At 39.9% G+C, this 18,234-nt stretch overlaps 1 protein-coding gene across 1 annotated transcript in view; it reads right to left on the bottom strand.

The window, feature by feature from the left end:
- The window catches only part of celf2 (cugbp, Elav-like family member 2), a 185,533-nt gene that overhangs the window by 120,345 nt on the left and 46,954 nt on the right, over window positions 1-18,234 (bottom strand). Inside the window, exon 2 of the mRNA XM_067427595.1 lies at window positions 10,392-10,427. Within this exon, the coding sequence (XP_067283696.1) occupies window positions 10,392-10,427 (36 nt within the window). The remainder of the gene's footprint in view (window positions 1-10,391; window positions 10,428-18,234) is intronic.

Here is an 18,234-nt window from a genome sequence, read left to right as displayed (position 1 = left end):
TAATGCTAGTGACAGACATAATAGCCATTTCCACTTTCTATACACAGATTCATATAAACGCAAACGTTTCTAGCTAAGCAAGATGTCATTACATTCTAAAATGCATCAGAGCGTGATTCATATCACTGTATTCTCAGCTTTGCTTCAAGAAGTGCTACAGCTAGCGTTAGCATAAGCTGTTTTCATTTTCAGATCAACTACCATCGTGATACAGCTACAGTTTGAAGAGAATCTTGCTAAGCTAGCTAGTCAACGTTAGTTAAACTGTCATTAATAGTAGCTTCCTGAAATAAGGAGATAGTAAGGGTAGACTATAAGATATGGAGAAAGCTAGCCGTTAGCTGTTAGCTAACCATTCATCTGAACCGTAGAGCAAAACATTTACGTTCACTAGTGAAACATTTATGTTCCAACTAAGGACGTTTGCGTTCTCTGACAAAACTATTGCATAGTTTCTCGGGTTAAAAGTGTCTCGGAGGAACGCAAATGCTTTGAGAGAAAAGGTAAAGGCACTGAAATAGAAATGTTTCTTCCATCTCACTTTTTTTTTCTTCACATCCCTTTGGCGCTCTGTAAACCTCCACGTAGCAGTTCACTGCTGTTCATTAGGCTAGGCTACTTTGCGGAATACTAATTAGAAATTGCTATGTAAATGTGGGCGGTCATTTGTTAATGAGCTCATATTTGTGACATTATAATCATGGATACTCAACCCAGGCTCATTGGGGATATATCTGCAAAATTATATTAGGCCTATGTTGCTACTTGCAGGTTTCTCGACACTTTGTCCAGTGAAATGTCCAGTGATTGGCTAAAAGAGCATTGTGTTTTATTCCGAAACTGATAAATGTGAATCTGGCAATGTTGGTTACATTGGTTATACATATTACTGCAGTTCAGAAATGAAATGCCAAGTGAGCCTAAATTGGGAACATTTCTTTATTATTTCAGCTTCATATCCCTGAATGGGTGAACTGAGATGGAAGTTTACATGGCGGACGTGATTTGCACGTGTGTCTAATGCTAAAGGCCGGAAAGTAATTTAAATTGGTCAACTGTCAAACTCATCTCCACACACACGTGCATACATACATGACAAAGATGACGGAGGCCATAGGCTCAACCCTAAGGGGAATTGCACATTTCTTTCACCCATACCTCACAAACAAACGAGCGATTCTCTCTCTTCAGCTTGAAGGAAGCATTCCTCTGGGTATGAGGCTGTCAACCTGACACTCGTGTCTGGACTAGTTCATCTGCTTTCTCTCTCTCTCTCTCTCTCTCTCTCTCTCTCTCTCTCTCTCTCTCTCTCTCTCTCTCTCTCTCTCGCTCTCTCTCTCTCTCTCTCTCTCTCTCTCTCTCTCTCTCTCTCTCTCTCTCTCTCTCTCTCTCTCTCTCTCTCTCTCTCTCTCTCTCTCTCTCTCTCTCTCTCTCTCTCTCTCTCTCTCTGTGTGTGTGTGTGTCTGGGCTGCATTAAAATAGTTCAAATCCAGTTCTATATTCGGCTCTATTTTTGACATCAACCATCCAAAATACATTTGAACCTCATGTGTGTGTATTTCAATATTGTGTACGTATATCCTGTGTATTTGTGTGTGTGTGTGTGGGCATGTTTTTGTGACATATGAGGAAAAAACCCACAAATGGGTATGACATAGGTATTACAAGGAGAGGGTTACTTATGAGGACATCGGATATGTCCCCACTTTTCAAAATCTTTATAAATCATACAGGATGAGTTTTTTTAAGAAAGTAAAAATGCTGAATGTTTCCTGGGTTCAGGGGCAGGGGCAGTGTAAGGGGATAGAAAATACGGTTTGTGTGTGTGTGTGTGTCTGAAAGAGGTTAATGGCTTAGTCAGTGACTGGTCAAACCCAATAGGGGTGTTTGAGGATTGATGGACCTGTCTGGACTGTGCGCGCATGTGTGTGTGTGTGTGTGTGTGTGTGTGTGTGTGTGTGTGTGTGTGTGTGTGTGTGTGTGTGTGTGTGTGTGTGAGGAATTTTCTTGATAGAATGGCAAAGTGAGAGGCCGAGTGAGAGACATGTTCTTCCACCAGCTTTCTGAACTGACAATGTTAGTGCACACACACTCATTGTGACACTACATCCCCTTCTCTTCCAGGAAATCTTATGTAACATGGGCACACACACTTACACAATCTCCCACTCTCCCCTTTACAGACAACCTAAATGCTGCAATTATTACAATGACTCACAAATGCCACAGGTCATGACACCGCAACCGGAAGCTTCAGGTAAAGCTTATGATTAAATATCAGTTTAATATCAAACTCAAAATGTAGTTGAAAACGAATGAGAATCCACTATTTAGTCAATTTCATATCACTCCAAAATGAATTATTTCCTCAAACCACATAGTTCTCTAGTCTCCTTCGAGCTTATAATTCAGACATGAAGCATGAAGAGATATTATAAACCTTGAATATATTATATATATATATATATATATATATATATATATATATATATAATATATATATATATATATATATATATATATATATATATATTAAAAGTTGAGATTTTTACCATGGAAGAAAGGAAATTTTGCAGATTTGGAATGACACGACGGTGAGTAAATTAGGGCAGTTGCCATTTTTAAGTGAACTATCCCTTTAAATGCGAAATGATTGTTATGTGCACATGCTTTGTGTGTGTCTCGTCTTCTCGTGAAACACCTAGGCCTTGCATTTCTCAACAAATACACTCGAAGCAAGTGAAATAGCAGTCTCTTTTCTACTTTGAGTCTGTGTACGTGACAGGCCACTCTGTGCTGTCTAACTGATTTAGCTATTAAGGTCTGAGTCACTGTACGCATACGAAGTCACATTCGCAGTATCCTCCTCCCAGATCTCATAAATATTAATCCCCTGTGAGCTCATTAGCATGGCCACGCTGCGCTGCACTGCCATCTAGTGAGACACTTCCTCTCATGAATATTCAGAGCGAGGGGGGGCCCAACGGTCGTTAGTGGAGAAAAATCGGGAGACAATAACCCAATCAGGGATGAGGGACAGGACTTTGTGTGCGAATGTGTAATTAAGCAGAGCATTCAGACCCTTTCATGGTATTTCTGATTAGAGGCTCGCTTTTATTCGAGCAAAGTGTCTGAACTGCGGCAGGATGAACAACAAATGCAAATATTTTAGCGAAACGCACAAACATAAGCAAAATATGAGGCTATTCCAGTGTGAGGGTATTAGTGATGTGACGGCGTTTGTTTAAAAGTATTACGCTTTTGAGATGGCAGCATTAATGGCTTATGGCAGGATGTGCACGTTGTAGGTGGGACGTGGATTTCCCGTTTTATGTTTGTAAATTTACATTGTGCATGGGAGGCTTTATGAAATGTTCCACCGGCTGTTGGGGGCCGCCAGCGTTTTTGTGTGCGTACGTAATGTTAGACAGCTGTTCCTCGATCCAGAACATCTGTGAGGTATTAGGATTGTGAGTAACAGTAGGGCAGCACTCCAAGGTCTCACGCCTCATATCACTCAGCCTACACCAGGCCTCACCGTGGAGCTCGTCCAGGTGCCTCCCCCTAAAGACGGAGATGAGGTGCTGTGGTGCAGCTCGTTCAGAGGGCTGCCTAACGAACCTTTCACAAGGCCTCACCTCGGGTGGCTCATTCAGAAGACTGCAAATGCTGTTCTGTTCAGCGGGAACAAGCACTAGCCGGCTCTTGTGAAACGGGGAACAATGGTTATGAAGAGAGAAGTCGAGGAACAATATGGCTGCAGTAATTCATGTTGTTGTGTTCATAGGAGTTATGCTGATTTGCAGTGATATTCAGTATTTACTTCTATTATCTGCATACTCATATGTATACATGAATACTCTTGCAACTTTATATTCAGAATTCATAATATATAAATATATGGATTTGCAAATATCAGGATTTATAGCTATTCAGTGAGATTCACAAAACATACATTAAGAATTTATAATTGTATATTCTCTCTCTCTCTCTCTCTCTCTCTCTCTCTCTCTCTCTCTCTCTCTCTCTCTCTCTCTCTCTCTCTCTCTCTCTCTCTCTCTCTCTCTAGATACTTGGATTTAAAAACAATGATCATGATTTAAAAACTATACATTTAGATTTATAATTCAGAATTGATAACAACACAATCAGAATTTACAACCATATAATCAAGTTGGATATGTATATGCAAATTTACAAGTATATATTTGGTACCACAACTTGTTCTGCTAATCACAAATGTAAAAATGTGCAAATATCAGCTGATATATAAAATGTTTTATCATTACTTATTAGGTACAACACACATAATCAACAGATTATTATCATATTCTTATTCTTATTATTATTATCATTTAATAATTGGCATGCCTAGTAATAGTCTCGAAAGCATTTTATCTGTTGATGTATTTTTAAAATACCTAAAATATACAACTATATAATGAGATGAGTATTAGCTTTATATTTAGATTTACACAATAATACAGTATTAACTTTATATCTAGATTTATGAAGTAAATACAGAACCTACTCAGAATGTACTACTTTAACAACTTAAAAAGAGTCATTCCATGTACATTCTAAATCGTAAAAGCTCCAAATATATAGACTGAATGTTATTTGTTATTGTTCGTTAAAGTTTTAGCAGCTAATTGCAGATATGCAAAGAAAAAACACAGAATGTGTGTGTGTGTGTGTGTGTGTGTGTGTGTGTGTGTGTGTGTGTGTGTGTGTGTGTGTGTGTGTGTGTGTGCATAAGGTTGACGCAAAAGAAAACAGAAAAATGCTGTGACTTACCCATTCAATGTTAATGTGTTTTTGGTTTGTGTAAAAGGTTTTTGGTCCAATTGAGTTTTTTGGAAATAAATACATTTGCAATGTTTTGTCAGCTGAACGGTCGATACCAATGTAAACTGCGGAATGACATATTGAACGAACAAGTGCGTCTATCTATTTCCATTGATGTCAAATGAAATATGGCATCTAGCCTGGCCAAAGTCTACAGTCTGCTCAGTACTATTTCTTTTCAGCTACAATGTGATCGTTTTAAAAGGTTCTTAGATGAAAGGCCTAATAATCAATCTACAGAAAAAGAGAGGACAAAAGAGAAAACAGGCCCATTCAGATTAACAAAATACATCAATTCACATGAGGGACAAACCTGAACGCTTGTAATAAACCTTGAAGGGGTTGAAACCTTGATACCCAGGGACTATTTTTTCTTTCTCTTCCTCTCTCAGACTTGGATTATAAATAGTGTTGATTGACAGGTCTGCTTGGATGGTAATTAGAGCGGTTGCTGGGGTGAAGGGGCGGGTCAGTCTCTGTGGTGATAATGAGGCCGGGTCCCACACGGCCGCCATGACGGTTCGGTAACCGCTCTCTTGTGCTGCCATCCCGGCTCCCATAATTATCGGTTGTTTTCTCTATGAGAACATAATCGCCACGGAGAGATGCAATTAGCTGACAACCGATTCCGCCGACACCCCTCCCCCCTTTCCTCTCAGCACCCCCGCTGTTGTTAAGACCCCCGGTACCGGAAAAAAAAGGGAGCGAAAAAAAAGAAAAGAAATGGTTTTGATGCAGCTAGCTAAGAGGCAGTCAGTCATTCAGCATGAGGGAATCAGTGATTGCACACAGGAGCTAATTACACAGTCACACGTTCTTTATGCCACCCTTTCTTTCACTTCCTTTTCCCTTTGTTATGCGATGGATGTTGAAAGAAAAAAAAGATAAAAAGAGAGATTACAGTATCTGCATCTAAGTTGACAACTATATTTCGGATGCTAGCCCATAGGAAAGAAAAAGCACATAGGAGATCTCTTTAAACCTCTTGTTTGAGGCACCAAGGCTCCAAACGTACTTAACTTTCAGGTTGCAACTTTTTATTATGTGGTGGAACGATCTCTCCACCTCCATCCGGGATGCAGAATCACTGACAACATTCAAAAGACAGTTGTAAACTCATCTGTTCTGTGAGAACTTAATCTTATCGTACAAAAAAAAGCAATTTTCCCCCTCCCTATTCTACCTTATGCTACTCTAAGCAATGTCCAAAACTTAGTATTTCAGGCATTTTTTTGTGATTTTTGGCCTCTTTGTGACGGATTGCTTCCTGTATTCCTGTCGCTTTGAATGAAAGCGTCTGCTAAATGAATAAATGTAAATGTGTTATGAAGACCTGTTTCTAAAGAGATTTCAACTTTAAATCTTTTATTTAACATTCAGGTTTATTCAACAATTATAGCCATATGTTCAGCATTATATTTAAAGCTACACTGTGTGATATTTTCCCCCATCTAGTGGTGAAAAGGAATATGACCATCCAGTGAATATTAGTTTCTGTTCCTCTCAATTTCGATTTCGTTTTAACTCCTACGGTGGCCGATTTAGTCCAAGATTAACATGGCAATCCTTCTGGCAATCCCTCTTCATATTCGACATGTGCCATCGAGTGCTAAAACGCGAAAGGCGAAGCTTGAATTTACGGGTATGTCCCTCTTTGGCTAATGTACTTTCAAGATGGAGGGGCAACATGGCGACCGGCATTCGAACCCCTCACCCGTATGTATTTTCAATGGCATATTATAAACTTACCAGAATACTTTATTACCTAAAAGAAGTAAATATACATTAATGAGCACATATATTTTTTGAAAGAACTAAGTGTTTGTAGCTAAGAATATACTAAAAAAGTTACACAGTGTAGCTTTAATATTCTATATTTAATTTTATTGTAAAGTGTTTCAACAATGTCTAAACATATATTTTTAATACTTCAGTATTATAATACAATACTAAAAACTTTATATTCTCTATTTAACATTCAAATTCATTGAACAAATAACATGCTTTAAATGCCGTCCATAAAATATTTTGTTTTATTTTATTTCACTGAAATGAATCAACCGCTAAATATAATATTAAATATATTAATATTTTAAATTGTAATATAATAATTGTAAAATATTTAAATGAATATTATAATATAATATAATATAATATTATATAATATAATATAATATAATATAATATAATATAATATAATATAATATAATATAATATAATATAATATAATATAATATAATATATGATTAAAAAAATTAGCATTGAGCAATGAGATTAAATGGAGAACAAATGGAGACTTAATTCTGCTGAGACTATTGTGTTGCACCATGGGAATGTAAGTCATTGTCTGTTTTTTTTTTTTTTTTTTTTTTTTTTCTCAGCACAAGTGCACCTCCTTTCTATGTAAATTAGGCTTATTATAGATATCGACTTGTTCTCAAAATTCTGCATAGTAAAATTTTCCTCTGGGAGGAAGTTTCCCTTTAGGCCCCAAACATTCTTTACCCTAATATTTCTAGTTCGATTGCATGTGTCAGAACACTTTTCATAACCCATCTCAAGTATGCATTGCATTCTCCTATTATCATATGCATCTATTGTAAGTTTGCTCTTTCAGGTCAACTTCTGTTTGAATTCTGAGGTCTGTTACCACTGGTAATGCGAGGATGAATTTGCCCGAGCCTTCGCATCTGCATTAGCATACTTTCCTAAAGCATGTTTCTGTGCACTTACATTCACAAACAAACACATTTCCCCTAATAATTCTTACTAATACACCAAATAACATTCCCCTTGCCTCCATGTCCTGTCATTTCCTCTGCTCTGTCTCTCTAATTCACTTCCTCACGCTCCAGAGGTGTTTTGTTCTACGTCTGAATTTCAGCGTGTTCTTTTACACTTCATCTGTATATAAAGTCGCATGAAAATTGCTGTAAACGCAAGCGTGCAGACACGCGACTTTTGGCAAACAGATAAAGGCTGAGGTAATTCTGGGTGTGGTACACGAGAGAGAAGCTGGGGGATTCGACCAACAATATTATGTCTAATTAAACCCATATGCACGCATGAAAAACACATGATGCCATTACATCACCATGTTCCTGGAAAACACAAATCTTGGATTTTGAAGCATGTTTTTTCTTTGGAAACCCGTTTTATGTTTCTGGAACACACAAACTGGACCCTAGAAGCCATGAGAAGACCGGAACTGATAAGTGGGTTTGCCAATGTAGTCAATGCGGCTAATAACTTGAAGCATATGGAAAAAAATGCTATGAAGTACATTCACTTTTTAGTCAGCTGATGGGTTTTGAGCAAAAATGCCCTTTAAATATAGTATTTTGTCATGTCATATTCACTCATTTTACTGTTACGTCCACAGCATTTTCCCAGGGTGACATGTTTTTTTTTCCTTTTTGCGAGTGCCCTTGAAAACTCACAGGCTGTGAGTCTGTCAATCAGCCAGTTGCCGGCGGTAACCCGCAGTGCATCGGCGTAACGACAGAGAGGGTGGCGAACTCCGGCGCCGGCTTTTGAGCTTCTGTGTGCTGCCCTGAGGAAGAAAGCTCCTCTCCAGATGAGACGTGACAATTTATTCTTAACAGAATTCCCGATGAAAAATAGGTGTAACTATTTCAGGATCAGCAGTTTATCACAAAAACTCTCAGCAGCTCTCTCTCGCTCTTTCGATGTGTCGTCTCATAGCCGTGGGGCTGGGTTTAATGGCCCTCAGTCACAGATCTTTACCAGTCTCAACTCTGCACCCTTGACTCTGAGAACACCTTCTCCCTCTCTTTCCCTGTCATCTCGCTCTCCGCTCGTAATCAAAAATTCTGAGAAACTATGTTAAAATGGGCACAGCCTGAGCTTCCTCTTTCTTCTTTCCAAAAATCCCATCATCCTCTCCTGCTGCTGTCCTTATATTGGACGCTGGCTTCAGACGTCGCACTGGAATGCTGTTTGAGCTTGTCATTAGCACTGTTCTGAAACCCTACAGCCTGCATAGGCAGCTACCTTCTAAGAGGGCATGCTAAATGAAATGGAGCCGAATAAATTATTGATTTAGAACAGACTACATAGACATCGCCTCAGGAGACTACACTGCCAATTAATTCCAATGGAGTTTGACGTTAGCATGTTGCTAAGCTAAAATCCCAATAAGTTAGGAAGCATAAATGCAAATATTGGGTGCAAATAATTAGATTAACCTCTTGTAACTGTTTGCTATTGTATACAATCTCAGAAAAAAAGGTACAATGCTGTCACTGGAGCGGTAACCTTAGCTAAAAAGTGAAAAGGTACATATTTGTACCTTACTCACCCCTAAATGGTACATATAGTACCTTAAAAGGTACATAACAGTACTTCAAGAGTGCAAATTAGTACCTAAGGTACATAGTAGTATCTTTTTGGTTTTTTATATTAGGGTATCGCCCCAGTAACACCAATGTACCTTTTTTTCTGACAGTGTACAATATGAATAGATTTAACATCAACAACTCTATAGATATGTCCACCATCTTGGATTAAAAGGTAGCATCCTACCTGAAATGGATCCTCGTAAATGATTTGAATTCAAGCGGAGGTAGGCATCAATAAAATGCAAGTTAGCATGTTGCTAAGCTAACAGCATGATACTCTAATAAGCATAAAAACTAATTCGCTGCATCAGAAATCGAATACTTCCCTACTAGCTATATAGTATGTGAAAAACAGTACGCTAACAGTAGTATGTCTGAATGCAAAAGGCGAAAAGACCCGGATGACCTACTTTTTCCGGCAAGATTATAAAGTGCGCATGGACACTTTACTATCTCATGAGACCACGGGAGAGGATTTATGAATGGATATGAAGCGACACAACTGACGCTGGTAGGTCACATGATAGCGACAACATGGCAGATGTAGTACGTCCAGATTACATTCATTCTACACAAATTGATGCTATATAGAACATACTTTTTTTAACGGTAGCAAAGTAAGTTCAAATTCAAATGTAGTGCCTACTAAGACAGCACACGATTTCGGACGCACAGATTACGCATACAAATGTTGGGCAAAATAGCCTGTTTTTAATTAAATATAACCGATTGATAAATTTTCATGGAACAACATCTCTCTGAGCTTGAATAAGAATGAGAATGAGAATAATTTTTTACACTGATCTTATTGCAGTGCATTCTGCGATTGCCTTCTCTATGAAAGATAGACATTTCTTATGTTAACCTGTTGGAGCAAAGTCAGAAGTACACCTAGAAGCCTAGGCAGACAGCTCACTATTTAGTTATTATATGGTGAGGTTGTATTTAATTGAGACCATACATGGAAATGGTCATGAAGGTAGAGAGATAATGTATGAGTGTTGTGTTTGTCGGATGAGAAATCCAACGATTAACTAAAAAATAGAGTGTAAGGATAGTATTTCTGCTTTGTGTATATGAAACAGGAAAAAAAAATCATACAAATAGAGCAGTCAACACACTATTGAACAGCCAGAACTGAATAAAAATAATTGACTGACAGAGAAAGAGAGAAAATCTTACCTCTGTATAGTTCCAGTCAGATCACTTGCGTCCTGCCTGTGAGAGAAAAAAAAAAGAGAAAATGAATTCATTAGCTCAGTGAAAGTCAAATACATAACCATTTTGGTAAGTACTGAGCAATTACAATTATACATCTGTCAGATACTTATATCTAAAGGGACATAGTACATTGGATGCATTCCCTGGAATTCGGACCCATGACCTAAGGTGATGTTACGGTAGTTCCATGCTCTAAAGTTTGAGCTCAAAATCGATTTTGCTTTGCTACAAATAACAATAACTAAACTATAACCTATAATTATTATATTAAAATGTTATTTCTAAAGATTAAATGGGTTATTATCCATGTATCATTCTATTTAAATTAATATTTCAAAATGTAGAAGAAAATAAACAATACATTTTAATATTTAAGATATTTAAAATAAAATAAATACATGAATGAATAAATATTAATATTTAAAATCAATCAATCAATCAATCAATCAATCAATCAATCAATCAATCAATCAATCAATCAATCAATCAATCAATCAATCAATCAATCAATCAATCAATCAATAAATCAATCAATCAATCAATCAATCAATCAATCAATCAATCAATCAATCAATCAATCAATCAATCAATCAACGGACCAACAGAAAACAAGCAGAATAAAAAGAATACATAAAAAGAATACATAAAATGTATGAATAAAACATTCTGTGTCAATATTATTTAGTCAAAATGTTTTTTTCCGATTCTCCTCAATACAACAAGGTTTATACCTATCTTTAAATTTGATCAGCTATGTACAGGTATGTGAGTGTACAAGCTTCTACATTTGCTTATTTTGCGACAATACAGCTGTAATGAGGTGTGTGTGTGTGTGTGTGTGTGTGTGTGTGTGTGTGTGTGTGTGTGTGTGTGTGTGTGTGTGTGTGTGTGTGTGTGTGTGTGTGTGTGTGTGTGATAGGACTCAAGTGTATGTGTTTATTTCTGCAGGGAGCTCTCATGCATTGCTTTAGCTGCAGGTGCATTCAACATCTGTAAGATAACATTCACTTCACTGCTGTCTACATTACACACACACACACACGCCCGCACACACACGCGCACACACACACACACACACACACACACACACACACACACACACACACACACACACACACACACACACACACACACACACACACACACGCATACAACCCCTCCCCCTTCTCTGTATTTCTCTCCAATCATCGACACCCTCTCTCTCTGTCCCATCCCTCCATTCTCCTGTCATTTCAGAGCACTCGGCTTTTGGGAAAACATGAGTGCTGAATGTTTGAGGCAAAGGGTGCCTGTATTAATGTCTCTCGCTCTCTCTCTCTTCCTCTGAGGAGAAGCAGACGGACATATGGAGCGTCACAAGCCACTGAGCCCAAGAGAAATGGAGATGAAAAAAAAAATGGACAGAAAGAGAGAGAGGGAGAGAGAGAGAGGGTAAGAACGGTACATTGTGAGCACCTCTTCCAGCCTTCTCTTGACATATTTCACCAAAAACACTCAAATTAATCCCCACTGACAATTACAAATGGCTAATATAGCACTTCATTAGCAACCGGTTCCTGTATGAATCATAATTTACACATTATGCTGACGGAGGCAAATGGTTTTGCACTGTAAACTAAAAGTACAATTTGAAATGTGTAATAGGAAAATGTCCTGAAAACATTCTGAAAATGTCTTGACAATGTAGCCTAGACGCAACTTAGCGGCAACAAATGCAATTTGCAGCCAGGATCGTCAACTCTCCATTGGCTTCCGAGCTTGAAAAAACAAACTCTAGTCAGGCCAATCAAATGGTGTACAGTGTCGGTGGGCGGGTTTAACATAATGACGGCAGAGTTGTGAGGGTTCCGCGTTCTTCTAGAAAACAACAAAGCTGGTTAACAGCGGCCTTTCGAATCTTTTGACTCTGGAATCTTTTCTTTGAGAAAAGAACAAAAAACGGCCCTGAAGTCATTCTTAAAAAAAGGAAGATGTGTTCAGAGTTTTGCCGACCGTATATGGTGAAAGTTTAATCTATCAACTAGCTCTGATTCACCTTCTTCATTTCTCGGGTTGGTTGTAGCGCTATTGGGTGCAGAAGGAATTAGGAAGACAACCGTTTATCCCGCCCCTAGGATTGAGCCCTGCCAACGGTGTGTTCCCAGACCCAACATCTTGGGTGCTTCCCAATACTTATTTGTGCATCCTCGTTTCCTTTCCTAGCGCCTTAGCTCCACCCCTTCAGGATGCGAGGGAAGGACGAGAGGAAAAGACTCGAGGATGGAGGAATTGAATCAAGTGAAATGATATGTCCTCGCTCCCTTTAACGTCACTTTAAAGCGGCGTCGGTTAATGATGACTCTGCACCACTGGATTTAGTCGGGATTCTTGAACATTAGAGATAACTATTTATATTGTGAGGTTCAGCCTCCACAAAATACCACATTTATCCATATTTTAATTAATATTACCAGTTATTATTAACAACGAATTCCAGTTATTAACTGCTTTTTATTCATTGTATAGTATTGGTTTCTATTTGTTTCTCTATTTGTTTCTTTCATTTTCTTGTGCTTTGATATACTTCTGCAACTGTCAATTGTTGTTATTTGACATACATTTGTGTCTTGTACATGTAAACAATAATAATAATAATAATATAAACTGTGGCACGATGTGAAGGGGGAGGAGAATAATGCGTGTCACGTTAAAAGTCGATAAAACACTTCCGCAAAGGATCCACCTGTGTATCCTCGCTCACGACTCCTCAGGAAGCCTCCTCACTCCTCCATCCTCGCGGTGCAAAGAATTGAGATCCCCTACAAGATGGCTGAGATCCATCGGTTTCCAGGTCATAGGATGGAGGACGGAGGAGCGAGGAAACGAGGAGGGATACTGAGAAGCACCCCTTGATGTGGGTCTAGGTTGTCAGGCTAAAGAAAATGTTTTGAACAACAAAACAAAACAATACAGTGTCTTATTTTTTGGTAAAATATTAGATTCACCCATGTATGAGTTTGTGGCGACATGCATTCTTTGTTTTCTGGGAATAAATCAACAGAGATAAAACCAGCAATCACTTTATGCAACCTTTACAACTGCCTTTTTGAGAAAAGAGAGAAAAAAAACCCAAAACAAAACAAAAACCATCCAGTACCATTTCAAAACTGGCGTGAAAAGGCAGAATGCTGCATTCAAAGAGCAAATCAATTGCGGCCAATTCACCACGGCTAATCTTGGCCCTCATTCAACATGGCACCCGAGCTCAGGTAATCAAAATGAGCTCCCCGCTCTTGTTAGCACCAAACAGCCCACTCCAAATTGTTTTCTTTTCTTTTTTATGCTTGTTTTCTTCGCATCCCTCCGTACCCCAACTGCTAAGCTCCTGCTGTGCATATGTGTGTGTATGAAGAAAGAGGCCGTGCTTCCCACAGCATGTTAATAAATTGGTCCCCTGTGGACAACGGGGAGGAGGTGTGCGGCCATGATTCTGAAAGCTTCCGGTGAAACGGGTGCTGTTTAATAACAGCTGCCATCAGCGCTGTCGAATAACAGGACGGCAGCTATACACTTATTAATGGTGAATTATTCCTTTATTCTGGCCCAAAATGAGAGGGATGCAGAGGGATAGCATATGCCAGCGCTGGTGATCAGAGCAAAGGTGGGCTGGAGGTTACTTTCCATTTCAAAGAGCCACACAGCAAGAGGTCTGTCCGCCGTTTCTGCCGTATATACCCTCGCATTGAGCCTGACTGAATTATGCAAGGGCTTAAAGGTGCCATAGTATGGAAAACTGTATTTACCTTTGCATAGTTGAATAATAAAAAAAAAGTTCTGTACATGGAACTGACATCCTATGAGACTCAAACACCATTGTTTTCTCTATATGTAAATCTTGTGCTTTCAAAAGACCACTGAATAACGGGCGAATCCCGACATAACACCGACTGTGACGTAACAGTCGGGCTCATTAATATTTATGACCCCCAAAATTGCATATAACCAGCCCGCATGTTCAAGGCCGCCAATATTAATGTGGACCTACACAGCAATTCAGAAGTTCTGCAGGTGTTGTGAAGAAGCAAGCAAGGACATTAGCAAAAATGTCAGATCATGAATATAAACGTTATGTTCCAGGCAGTGCAGGCAATGTGAGCATTTTTCATAGCCTTCCCACAGGTACAGAACAGGCATGGTTGATGTTTATCTACTTTTTAACATGATTTAATTCATTAATTAATTGAACAATGAAAAATGTTCGTTGACGTATTTGAAAAAAAAAAATATGTTTGAGCGTTTATGTTTGCGGTTGCCAGATTTAAATAATTCCAATCCCCCAATCAGAGCTTTTCTGTAAAAACAAACAAACAAACAAACAAAAAAAAAACATATTCTATCCGGATTTTTTACTTACAATTTGCAATCTGGCAACCATGTGCATGCAAGCTCTCTCTCACCCACGGATGATCTGAAAACAGCAATAAACACGTGAGTTGCATTTTAGCAATCTCCTGTATGAGGGACGGAATTCCTTGTATGGGCACTTCATGAGCATGTGCGCGCATTAACCAGAGCGAGAGCAAGTGCGCGTCCATCAGCGAGCTTCGTTCGGGTTACGGGATGCGTCGGCAGTGCTGTCATTTTGTTTTTAGACCACAAAATCACTAATGTCACTAAAGAAATGTGTTTTTGCTTGTGAGGAAACGGCAAGCCTGTTCAGCTTCCCAAATAACCCAGTGTTAAACAGTGGATGCAGTTTGCTTTACCGGAGCAGTAACAGAGTTTTGCAGGTGTGTTTGTTTGTTCCCGGTCCAAACAGGCGGGCGGTGAGAGAAACGGCATCAAATGTCTGTGTTTTGTTGGCAATCGGTGTGTAAGTGCATATAACATAAACAACACACACACACAGTGAAAAGAAAGTTTTCCAGGGATAATGATGTATTGTGTGTGTGTGTGTGTGTGTGTGTGTGTGTGTGTGTGTGTATGTGTGTGTGTATGTGTGGCCTGGTAATCCCTACGTTATGGGGACAAAATGTCCCCACAAAGATGGCAATATCCAAAATCCTTGTCCTTGTGGGGACATTTTTAGGTCCCCATGAGGAAAACATCTTATAAATCACACAGAAGGAGTTTTTTTGAGAAAGTACAAATGCAGAATGTTTCCTGTGATGGGTAGGTTTAGGGGCAGGGGCAGTGTAAGGGGATAGGATGTACAGTTTGTACAGTATGAAATCCATTACGCCTATGGAAAGTCCCCATTAAACATGGAAACACGACATGTGTGTGTGTGTGCTTGTGATTCTTTAGCTCCGCCCATTGCATGTCTCCACAAGTTAGGCTGTTTTCAGAAAGAATCAGTACAGTGTATCTGTCTTTTATAAATATTATAAAACTAAAGACTCTTCTGAGATATGAAGGATAAGGTTCTATTCTATAAGTACTCTAGATTAACATGAGACTGTGTGTTATGTACCCTTTAAATTAAATTAGTTCAATCAAATACATTTTTATGAGTATTTAGAACTTTCTATTTATTTTGAGTTCACAAAACTGACACATTTTAAGTACATATGAACCTATCAACTTTTTTTATTTAATTTAGACAAACTTAAATTTAACTGAAACTGAAACTGGGCTGGAATTTCTATTTTCAAGCATGCTTGTAAACTTGTAAAAGAGAATAAATGCTAAAAATAAGTGTTAGGCCTATATAATGTTGTGTGTGTGTGTGTGTGTGTGTGTGTGTGTGTGTGTGTATGTGTGTGTGTGTGTGTGTGTGTGTGTGTGTGTGTGTGCGAGAGCACGCAAGATTAATATTACGTGTGAGATTTAGTGGTATTTAATGTTTTGCTATGCTAATTTAGAAGAGTTTCTGTTATCCACTGTTTTGGGGGGTTATAATCATGGTGGCCAGTGGAGTATAAGCTTAGTTTGAGAAAATATATATGTTAAATGTTCTAATATTGCTATATTCATTCACCAATAGCTATGCTAATGCTATCAATGCATTGTGTTACAAATTAGCAAATTAGCATTTATGAAATTAGCCTATTAAACCTAGCAATTTTCCTCTACAAAATATATTTAAGTTGAGATCACATGACTATTTTAAGTTAAATGTATGAATTAGCATTAAAATCTTCGTTTTGCCAATGTATTTTACAGTGAAGTGGTAGTATGGTATAGTGCACACACAAACTTACATACACAAAACAAATCTAGTCTGAGCTAGTTTGCTAGTCTCAACAGATGGTGGTATAACAAATGTTTGTTAACATGTTACTAAGTTTACAGCGCTAAACTCTAATAACAATAAAAACGTCTCGGGTTACTATTGTAAACCTTGTTCCCTGAGAGGGAACGAGACACTGCGTCGTCGAGTGACGACACTCTGGGAACGCCCCCAGCGTGACGGCTCTGAAGTATGAATGAAATCAGCCACCAATCCGATTGGTGCAATGTCGTGACGTAACCGGCGACGGCGTACGCGGAAGCTATAAGAAGGCGCCGCCCCAAACAACAGACAGCCTTTGCGATGAAGCGAGCGCTCTACGTGTAGGTGTGGCGACGAGACGCAGTGTCTCGTTCCCTCTCAGGGAACAAGGGTTACAATAGTAACCCGAGACGTTCCCTATATCGAGGGAACTCAACACTGCGTCGTCGAGTGACGACACTCTGGGAACGTCAATACCCACTATGCCACACCGAGACACGCCCATCCTGGTGTGAAGCTGGATCCCAGGCACACTCAGGACGCAAGCACTCTAGCACCCGGCGTAGCCGGGAGGTCCAGCTTATAAAGTCTTATAAAGGTGTGTGGATTAGCCCAACCCGCCGCCTCACAAATCTCAATAAGTGAGGCTCCCGAAAGGAGGGCCACCGAGGAGGCCAAGCCCCTCGTAGAGTGAGCCCTCACGGCCATGGGTGAAGGCATATTGCGCACCCGATAAGCCGTGGCTATCGCCTGCACGATCCAGTTACTAATAGTCTGTCTCGCCGCAGGCAACCTTTTCTTAGGGGGGCCAAAGCACACCAGAAGCTGGTCCGATTTCCTCCATTGAGCTGACCTGTCTAGATAGATCCTCAATGCCCTAACCGGGCAGAGCAGGTGCAGCCTAGCTTCCTCTGCCGTCGCGTGAGGCGGAGGATGAAAAGCCTGAAGAAATACCGACCCCATCCCTGAAGAAGGGACCTTGGGCACGTAGCCCGGTCTGGGATGCAAGATAGCCTTCACCCCGCCCGGGGCAAACTCCAAGCAAGTAGGCGTGACCGCCAACGCCTGGAGGTCCCCCACTCTCCTCAGAGAAGTGATGGCGAGGAGAAATGCTACCTTCAGGGTCAGATTTCTCGCCTCAGCCGACTCCAATGGTTCGAAGGGGGCCTCAGCCAACCCCTCCAGAACCACCGCCAGGTCCCAAGCCGGGACTCTGGGATGAGCCGCAGGCCTCAATCTCCTAGCCCCACGGAGAAAACGCACAACCAAGTGGTGTCTACCCAAAGGGCCCCCTTCCAAAGGCGAGTGGAAAGCCCCTATGGCTGCCACATACACCTTCAGAGTGGATGGGGTCAAACCAGCGGAGAAACGGTCTTGGAGGAACTCCAGTACTGAAGCGATTGCGCAGTCAACTGGGTTCACCCCCTTTTCTCTACACCAGCTAGTAAAGACATTCCACTTTAGGCTATACAGTTTCCTCGTAGAGGGAGCCCTAGAGCTGAGAATGGTCTCAACGACCTCTTGTGGCAGACCCTCCTCTAGGTACTGTGCCCCCTCAGAGGCCAGACCCAGAGGTTCCACAACTCTGGCCTGGGGTGGAAAATCACACCC

The sequence above is a fragment of the Pseudorasbora parva genome, chromosome 20 (genome assembly GCF_024679245.1).
Source record: "Pseudorasbora parva isolate DD20220531a chromosome 20, ASM2467924v1, whole genome shotgun sequence".
Lineage (NCBI taxonomy): Eukaryota > Metazoa > Chordata > Actinopteri > Cypriniformes > Gobionidae > Pseudorasbora > Pseudorasbora parva.
The sequence above is the reverse complement of the archived record's forward strand: the minus strand, read 5'-3'. Positions and strand labels throughout refer to the sequence as shown.